The 9,994-nt window shown below is 39.3% G+C and overlaps 1 protein-coding gene across 1 annotated transcript; it reads right to left on the reverse strand.

The window, feature by feature from the left end:
• Positions 1-1,935: 1,935 nt before the first annotated feature.
• LOC115746628 (L-type lectin-domain containing receptor kinase IX.1-like) lies at positions 1,936-4,698 on the reverse strand. The gene is made up of 2 exons (XM_030682459.2): positions 4,639-4,698; positions 1,936-4,155 (listed from the first exon to the last, which is right to left on the reverse strand). Exon 2 carries the CDS (start codon positions 4,084-4,086, stop codon positions 1,936-1,938), a length of 2,151 nt encoding a protein of 716 aa, XP_030538319.1. The 5' UTR covers positions 4,087-4,155; positions 4,639-4,698.
• Between the last annotated feature and the right edge of the window lie 5,296 nt (positions 4,699-9,994).

Raw genomic sequence — 9,994 nt, forward strand, 5'->3', positions numbered from 1 at the left:
AAAAAGTTATATTTTTCGTAAAACAAACGGAGCCTAAGTGTTAGAACATTTTTTGTCTATCACAGTACTATAACTTATGTACCACATTCATTAGTTGACATAATTGATTAGGTAAATCTATATAGCTTATAACCGTGCCCGAAGCGGCATGTCATCTTTCACAACGTTAAACACGACATTTCGAGATAGTGCCAGCCGAATAACACCCAACATTTGTCTATAAACAAATCCCAATTAGTTTCGTTCATGGACTCTAGCTTCTTCCTACACATGCGTAAGTGCAAATTTCTCTAGTAAAGATAATCATCAATCAGTATTTTCCAGAAATCAAAACAATTCCTATTAAACTTATCAATTTTCATTTTTCTTTCTTCTATCACCATTGATTCACTTCGACTCAGCCAAGTTTGGTTTTGATACCAATTATTGCACACACACACACAAAAAAAAGCAAGCGATCATATTTACATGTTTCAATCAGTAGGACTTACCACATGAGAATTCAGCAATACAAGAGTGATCAGAATCACACTCGAGTCACTTTAATATTTTTAATGTTTTCCAACCCCAGTTACATCCTATAAGTCACACATAACAGTGTTTATCTCACAAAAGAATTCAAGATATCACTACAAGAGTAATTGACTTGGACACTAAATGCTTGCCTTGAATACAATCCACGAGAAAGACTCACTTTTTATTTGGACCAAAATAGGAAAGCCCCTTTCGGGAAGCCCACTGAAACAAGGAAGTCTACTTGCATTGGGTTTTATTTACGGGGCTACACTCAGAACTATTCTCAACAACTGTGTGTCTTCCCCATAATCCTGTCCTGTCGAAGGTTTATTATCAATTTTTCTAGGAAAGTGCAGGTTCCTCTAGGATTAACATCTACAAGTCCCTAGTTTAATAGGGGGTAGTTGAAGTTTGTGGCCAAGTTAGGGTGCGCATGAAATCACTTTAGAATTTCCATTTCTCTGCCCGAAGCCCATCCGGCAGAGAAATGTGTTTGATAAAAACTTGATCGAAGTAGAAATTCGTTTGATAAAAAAATTGACTTATGGTAGGATTTTTTACTTGTGGTAAGATTTTTCACTTCTGATAAGATTTTTCGCTAGTTCCGAGAAGTAAAAAATTTTAATTTCTCAGCTCCAGAATCACTTCTTGGACCACACCCGCCTCCGCCGACCACCGTTTCTGCGACCGCCGGCCGCCGACCTGAGCCGCTGCGGCTGCCGGCCACCGCCTCCCATTGCCGCCGGCCACCGCCACCACTGGCCGCCCACCGCTGCCGACCATCGCCGGCCGCCGCCACAACCGGTCGCCAACCACCGCCTCCGCCGCCGCCCAAAGCGGCCACCGTTGTCGGCCGTTGATCGCCGCCGCTGCCGACTACTACCGCCACCGTCGACCATCACCGCCAAAAATTTTGTTAATAATGTTTCAAAAGTAAAAATTTTCAACCGTTACCAAACGAATTTTTCTGATCAAAAGTCAATTTGGAGCAGAAGTAGAAAAATCAACTTCTACTTTTGAGGAGAAATAGAAATTTCTACTTCTGATCATAAGTTGATTTCTCGGAGAGAAGTATTACCATGCGCACCCTTAGAAACCCGAAAGATACCTCCGACAAATGCAGAGATGAATTGCATGCATAAGTCTGTGTTCAGTCATGTAATACAACAGAGACCAACCATAAAGAAATTTAACCCAAAAGCATGTAATCCTTTCTCAATAATCCTTTTCACCCTTAGCTGGGTTGTCCCACAAACACTCAAAACACACATTTTTCACATCAAATCCATATCAAATACTACCACCAATTTCTGACACAATGATGAGCAAACAGAAACTAGAAACTAAAGGTCTGCTTGTATACAAGTAACTGTTACAAATCATAGAACTGCAACACGGCATCCATATAACAGAGAGAACTTACACTGTGTTCCCTAGCAATGCAGAAGAAGATGAATAGGAAGACTTCTGGGAAGAGCCAGTAAATGCGGAAAGTTTGGTACTGTAAGCGCTCGTTGGTTCACTACTTGTGAAGCTGGTGGACGAAACATGCGACGATTCGGGCATCGAAGATGGAGGAGCAACATATGTCGGGATGGGAAACTTTGGAGGGAGAATGGGTGGCGAAGCATCGAAGTTCAGAAAGGTTATCGCTTTGCTTATGGGAGGCCGTTCCTTAGGGTCTGGATGGGCGCACCAGAGGCCGACAATCATCAATCGCTCCATTTGTCTTGCATCAAAATTTTCTCCTAACTTTGGATCTGCTGCATCGAATAGCTTTCCAATTCCATAGAGCTCCCAGACCCACTCCACGAGTCGGACTTGGCATTGTGATGATCTCGGATCGATAGCTCTTCTTCCACACGCTATTTCTAAGAGGACGACTCCGAAGCTATAGACATCAGATTCCTTGCTTGCGTTGCCTGTATAGATACATTCAGGGGCCAAATATCCCATGGTCCCAGCCAATAGGGTTGTTTCTGACCCTTTGGCATGGTCGACTATCCGAGCCAATCCAAAATCGCCCAATTTAGCCTCAAATTGTGCATCAAGTAGGATATTGCTAGACTTTATATCCCTATGCACGACGCATTGTTTCAAATCCTCGTGCAAGTATTTCATCCCTAAGGTAATGCCTTGAGCAACATTGTACCTCTGTTCCCATGTCAGCGGCACTTTGTCCTTGAACAAATGAGAGTCTAAGCTACCATTAGACATGAACTCATACACGAGGAGGAAGTTATTTCTCTCATGACACCAGCCGACGAGCTCCACTAAATTTTTATGCCTGAGATGTCTAATTGTCTTCACTTCAGCAGAGTACTCCTTTACGCCTTGGTTGGAATCTGGAGTAATCTTCTTGATGGCAACATGGGAATTTGCATCAGCGAGGTGGCCTTCATACACTCCTCCGAAACCCCCTTTCCCGACCAACTGGGTATTGGCAAAGTTGTTAGTCGCGACAGCCAAGACCTTGTACGAGTACTTCTTGGGTCCCTTCGACTGTTCAAATCCTTCATCAATTCCCGGGACATCTTCTTCTCCACTTTGATCATTTCTGTTTCTCCTTAGCTTATAACCATACCAGCCAAATCCTGCAAAAAGGATAAGAAACACCAAAGAGCTTAAGCCTAAGATAGCCCCCCACCCCCAGGACGTAATCTTTTTCCCTTGTCTCATCCCCCCCATAGGTGTGTCGACGGTAGTCGCATTGGTTGTACCATTTACAACGTCAAGGATTCGTAGACTTGAGTTGAATTGCCACGAGGAAATGCTATGAGCCTCAAACAATTGCCCTGTTGTTGCCGAGAAACCGAAAACCACCCATTCCGGCAAGTACTTTGTCAGGTTGACTGGCTGATAGGAAAGGCTGGTAACATTATCAGCATCATCTTCAAAAACAACACTCAAGTTCATTGCTCTAGAATTGTATGCGACCCGAGCATGGAGTTTTTGACCATGTAGTACGTTGTAATTCATCCATGAGACACAAGTGTCATTGACAGAAGCCAGGCTGTTTACATCGATACCGACGTGAAGACAGAGCGGATCCCATGTGTTTGTTGAATGGTCATAGAAAGTATCAAACTCTACCGCAACAAATGCAGTACTAGAGTTGATAGAGTTATTTGAACTTGCAAGGCCTAGAAGGCGTCCTTCAGAGTGTTCAGGGATCTGTGATCCATTGGGAGCGAGAAAGAAAACCAATCCATCAGCATGGGAGTAGTTCATGTGGGAATTGATAGTGAAAGTGAATTGGCTGACAAAATTTGCCACATTCCCTGTTGAGCTATCCCACAGGTGCATGGGTTGATGATATATTGCTCGACCAACTATGTCTGTGGTTCCCTCCGATGGTGCACCTAGAGTGAGTTGGATGACGGAGTTCAGTGTGGAGGCATTGCCCTGAAAGGTTATTCTCTGATCGTTCGATCGAAAAGACGGGAAATTGAAAGAAATGTTGTCGAAGGATTCAGGATTGGCAGATGGAATGATTAATGAAAGGATGAAGACTGTCTGTGCTAGAGCCTCTTTCATCCGACGCATTCTCCCTGAGGCTTGAGCTATCATTGTTCCAAAGATTCACAGGCTCCTCTGGTTCTTTCACTAGCTTCTGTTCATTGCACAGAGCAACTGCAGCTGCCGCAGTCTGAAAATTCGAGTTATTCATGAACAATTAAACAGAAATACGAATGATAAATGCCCAATCTCAGTGATGGAAGCGCTAGTAGAAAGAAGATATTTAAGGATAGTCTACAGTCATTTCTGAAATCATTCCATGCCCTGAAAAGGAATTGGAAGAAGTATAAATGGATATCTCTGTTGTTATCCATAAAATTCATCTACTTGATAACATAGCAGCTGATAGATAATTTGACAGTGATGGGAGTGATGGAAGTCCTAGGTGTTCAGGAGGTGCATTAGGAAACAACGAAGAGTATGATCATCATTGGCAAATCTAGAAAATTTTGGTGGTCAAGATGTACGTCAATCGTACGATAGTTCATCTCAAAGCACTATGTTTTTCGTTTCTAGAAGTATTAGATCATGTAGTGCAGTGATGCTATAGAAGCCAAGTGATTCTATTGAATTGAGAGAGAGAGAGAGAGAGAGAGAGAGAACCTGGATCTTTGAATGAAAATTGTGGTACAGCCAGCCACAAAGCCAGTCAGAAGAAGAAGACGGGGATGAAGGTCCGCAAGTGAAGAGAATGTCTGTGTTCTCTTCATTATATTCGATGAGACGTAGATTGTTTTGGTAAATACAGGTGTGGAAAGGAACAGCCCGCCTCCAAGTCTTGGTCGTGCTTTGGGAAATAATTGACCTGTGTAGGACCAAGCGACATTCTCGTGTGCCCCTCTTTCCATCCTCCAATGGAAAACTAAAGAAGAGTCCACTAATCAAACAAGCCTGATATGCAAAAGTCTGAAGCATATTCAGCAGACGTGAAGATCCATGAGGGGCACCGACGTGTGCGTGATATTTTCAAGCAGCCTGTTTGTTTGGGACTTAAATTAAAATAGAAGGTACATGTTTTTCGGGAACAATGGTCAAAAAAGTTCTAAATTTATTGCACTTTTGTCAATTTAATCCTAAACCTTTAAATTCGCCAGTTCATTACTAAACCTTTTTTTAGTGTCAATTCAATCCCAAACTTGTTGCATTTGTACCAATTCAGTCCATCCAGCCAACTATGGCCGACCGGCTCTGAGGTGGGGTGTTAACCAGTGCTGACGTGGATGCCGACGCTGATGTGGATAATTTTTAATAATAAAGTAATATTTTTTTCGAAATGTTAAGTTTGTAAACCAAAGTTGATCTTAAACTTTTTTTTTTCTTGTTTCTCTCCCTTCATCGTCCTTTGTCTGCAATGATTGAAGTTTCTGGGTTTCTTCTTCTTCTATTACTTTCAAGAAGACATCTCCCACTGGCTTCTCTTCATCTTTGCTTCTTCTTGGAAAGCATTATGAAGTTTTGCCTTGCCCGTCCACAATAATTTTCCCATGGAAGTTTCAGTTTCAAGCACTCAGGTATCCCATTGAAGGTGGAGCAGAAAATTTGCTCTCGTACTTCATTCTTTTCATGGCAACTGAGAGAATTGAAAAGGCTAGATCTGGACGAGGTAGCACCTTGCCTAGCACCGGCAAGGTGAACCCGTCCTCACCCATGCCAGATCTGGGCATTTGATGTCTAACTCAACAACGGAGGACACCCACTTCGTCGCTTTTGGACAGGTGCAGATAGATGGACTCTAAAGAACTTTGGCTGATGGCAGACCATGAACTTTAGTAATCGCCACGAGGACCATTAGGCAACTACTGCTTTGGATCAATCGATGTCGCAGCTACGACCAATGGCTGGCGGAGGCGACCTTTGCTTGACACCAGCGAGGTCGACTTTGCCAGCCAGCTGGTCGCCACGGCCAGAGAGGGAATGAGAAAGAAAATAAAGAAAATAGTAATATATTAAAAAAATGTCTACATTAGCGTCGACATCCATGTCAGAGTCGGCTGGCACCCAAGTCGGTGCCTGTCGATCAAATTAGGCTGGATGGACTGAATTCACACAAATGCAATTTTTTTTTTTTTTGGTAAAGCAAGTAGTATATTAACTTTTCAAGGCGCAAATTACATAGAGGGAAGCCAAACACAAAAAACCTCGTACTCGTGGCGACACTGGGGGGTGTCATGATGGTTGCAAAGGTGTACGGCTAAACAAAGGACAAGGCTATAGCACGTGCACAACTAATTACACAAGGCAAACTCATGCCAACACAGCAACCGAATAGAAAGAAAAAACAAGGGATAAGTACATTGTGAGTGCCATAACTTGTATATGGAGTTCACTTAGGTGCCATAACTTTCACAACGTTCACTTAAATGTCGTAACTTTCAAAAATCGTTCACTTGAGTGCCACGTCAGAGCAAAATCGTTCACTTGAGTGCTACATCAACTTTTCCGGCGTGCCGAGTCAACTTTCCGGCGTGCCACACCAGCTTTCCGGTTGCCACGTCAGTTTTTTCGGCGTTCACATCAACATGGCACTCAAGTGAACGATTTTTGAAAGTTATGACATTTAAGTGAACATTTTGAAAGTTATTGCACTCAAGTGAACGCCGTATAAAAGTTATGGCACTTCTAGTGTACTTTTCCCGAAAAAACAACAACAAAAGCTGACCAACAGCCCCCCAATCAAAAATAGATGACCAAATGCCCCAATTGACTTGCATCCGTCGGTTACGAGGGCTATCCTCCACTTGATCAAAAGTGAGGGCCTTATCCTTGATGACCTTTGCAATATGCTTCATAAGTGCCAGTCCAAAGAAGGAGCGCTCTATAAAGAGAATATGGGTTGCGTTCAATCCAAATGATATGACAAAGAGCACTAAACGAGAACCTTGCAATACGCTAATAAAATCACAAACACAAAAAATTTAGAATTGAATTGGCATGAAAAAGAAAAGATTTAGGGCTGAATTAACACAAATGTAAAAGGTTTAGCACCGAATTGGCAAGTTTAAAAAGTTTATGACTAAATTGGTAAAAATACAATAAATTTTGGAATTTTTTGACAATTTTCCCTTGTTTCTGTTAAAGTTTGAAATATTATTTGAATATAAAAAAATTATGAGAAATTTATATACAAATCAATATGTCCACATATGAGTTTTCAGGAGATTTGGATCCATATAAACGAGATTTAGATTAAGTAAAAAGTTAAAAATAAAAAAAACAACTAAAATAGACCCATTAGAAGAATTTGTTACGTTGACTAAATGTTGGCAAAGAGATAGAAATCAGCCCTGAAAGGAGAAAATGACATTATAAGTGCCATAACTTGCTCATTCAAGTATTATAACTTTTTTGTCGATCACACTACTATAACTTATGTACGATATTCACTTGAGTACCATAACTTTTTTTCTTATCACTTGAATGTCATATAACTTTTCAATCGATTACTCAAGTGTTATAACTTTTAAAAAGTTCATGTCAGATTTTAAACACTTAGGTGAAATAAAAAATTTTATGACCAAATTGGCAAAAGCGCAATAGGTTTAGGGGTGTAAATAGTTCAGTTCGGTTCAATTTTTCAAGACAACCGAATCGAATTGAACCATAAGGAGGTAAGAAAACTCATTTCATCTTAACTTTAAAGTATAATGTGCACTCGTTTTCTTTTGAGACTAATAAGATTTTTCTTTTATTTGAACAAAATCATTTTGCAGAAAAATTGATTTTATATTTTTAAAAATATCATGTTGCCTTAGCCAAGCATCCTCCTTCAATTCAGAGAATTTTTTTTTTTTAGAGCAGATTTATAATTGGAACATAATTCCTCAATGTATTCACTTTCTTCATCTAAGTCTGAGTTTGCTATCAAATAGATGTTTGCGCACTCCTTGTCACTTTATTCACATTTTGTATCACTCCAAATTTCTGCCTTCAAAGCCCTTTTGAATTTCTCATCCCTTCTTTTCTTTTTGAGAAGCGAGCAGTTTGGTTTGATACGCCCCTTCTTGAATTCAAAGCAGATAACATCTTTGCTTTCTTTCTTCCACTCTGCCACGAAGAGTAACTAGGACCAATTTCCTCATGGGGGGATGAATCAAGAAAATTTTGATGAATAATTGAAAAGCATAGGTAGAAATATCAATATTTCATTGATTTAAAAGTAAAAGTTCTAACAACAACAAGGTCCACTCGACATAAATTCGGAGTTAATGAAAGTTTTCACAAAATCATCAATGAATATTAGCAACTAATCATAATGGTTCTTTATTATACCATGGTATTTGATCCACCAAATACATCATTATTATATACTCTATCATTATTATATGGTATTTTCTTGTCATACTGCTTATAGTCCCTTTTACCTTTGAAGTTTCGATCTTTTTTTTTCCATCCTTATGAACTTATTTACCATAAGCGCGAGCTCTTCATCATTCTCATCTTCAGAGTCCGAGACATCGGAATCAATATTAGATTTCAAATCAATAGATTTTACCTTTTGAGTTCCCTTCTTCATTGATTCTTTCATTTTCGTATGATTGAAGAGTCCCTATTAGCTCATCAACAGATAAAGGAATGATCTTTTGGGTTTCTCGAATGGATATTTTAATGTGATTCCATAACTTCAAAAGACCTCTCAGAAGTTTGGTTACCTTCATTGGTCTAGACATTGGTTGCCCTTAATAAGTGAGTCCATTCACTATTTCAGTGAATCTATCAAAGATTTCCTTTCTTGACTCATCTTATTCATATTGACAAAAAAGAATGTTAATCTTGGTTTCTTTGGCTCTGTTTGTTCCTTCATATGTCACACATAGCTTATCGAAAATTGCTTTTGACAAAGGAAAATCTAAAACACGTTTATATTCAGTAGAAGATAATGCATAATAGAATGAGTAAATAGCTTTTGCATCTAAAGTGTCTCTTTTCGCAGCAGCAGGAGTGTTGTCAGAGGTGTTCTCATTGTCTTCTGCATTTGTATTTCCACCACTAGGCATATTTGCGTTTGCATCAAGTCCTCTCCATATAACATCTCATATCTGAATGTCTTGGCATCTAATGAATACCTTAAATTTATTTTGCCAGTCATGGTGCTCCTATCCATCAAAATAAGGAGGTCCAGTGTTGCTTTCTCTTTCAACAAAAACTGGTACAAAGTTGCTAGCCATGACAGATCGTTAACTCGGAAGTAAAAACACTTCAAAATAAAGAGTGCCTTACTTTGATACCAATTATTGTAGCTAGTGTTATCACTTGGGGGGTGAATAGATGATTTTGAAATTTTTTTATAAGTAATGTGGAATTAAAATACACAAGCTTAGAACTTAGGTTTGAGTTTTAACGAGAGTAGAGTCCGAGATTACCTCGGATTCTATTTGTGCACCTTTAACTATAAAAAATAATGTAAAAATAGTTTAAGAGATAAAGAATTTGTACACAAAGTTTATAGTGATGCAGCTTTGATCAAGCCTACATACACCTCTTCATGTTGGTAGTCAATCGGCTAGATTTCACTAGAGAATAGCTCAGAAGTTACAACTTGATGATGATCATTAAGTCAATAGACTACCCTATATAATAGTCAATCACTTCTAATGAAAATCTCTAAGTATTATAATGTTTGGATCGAGAATGAATAGAGAAAATAGAATTTATTCGTGACCTTTATAAATTTTGATTGTGGACTCTCGTACTCTGTTCAATCTTGAAGTTTCCTTCTATACTCCTCAACCTTCAAACTAGCCGTTGAAATGTCTTTAAAGGATCACTCTTCAGTTAACCCATTAGACGAGATTGTATAACAAGGATTTCATAGCCATTGAGAAATAAGATTATAATCTCCCGTTCATTTGATCGTCCATACAATTAAGATCTGAATTTCCAAAGATATAATACTTCTTTAGGTAATAAATCATCTTCTTCATCAATCCACATCTTTAATGGAAACGTAATAATCTTCATG

Source organism: Rhodamnia argentea, chromosome 5, assembly GCF_020921035.1.
Source record: "Rhodamnia argentea isolate NSW1041297 chromosome 5, ASM2092103v1, whole genome shotgun sequence".
Taxonomy (NCBI): Eukaryota; Viridiplantae; Streptophyta; class Magnoliopsida; order Myrtales; family Myrtaceae; genus Rhodamnia; species Rhodamnia argentea.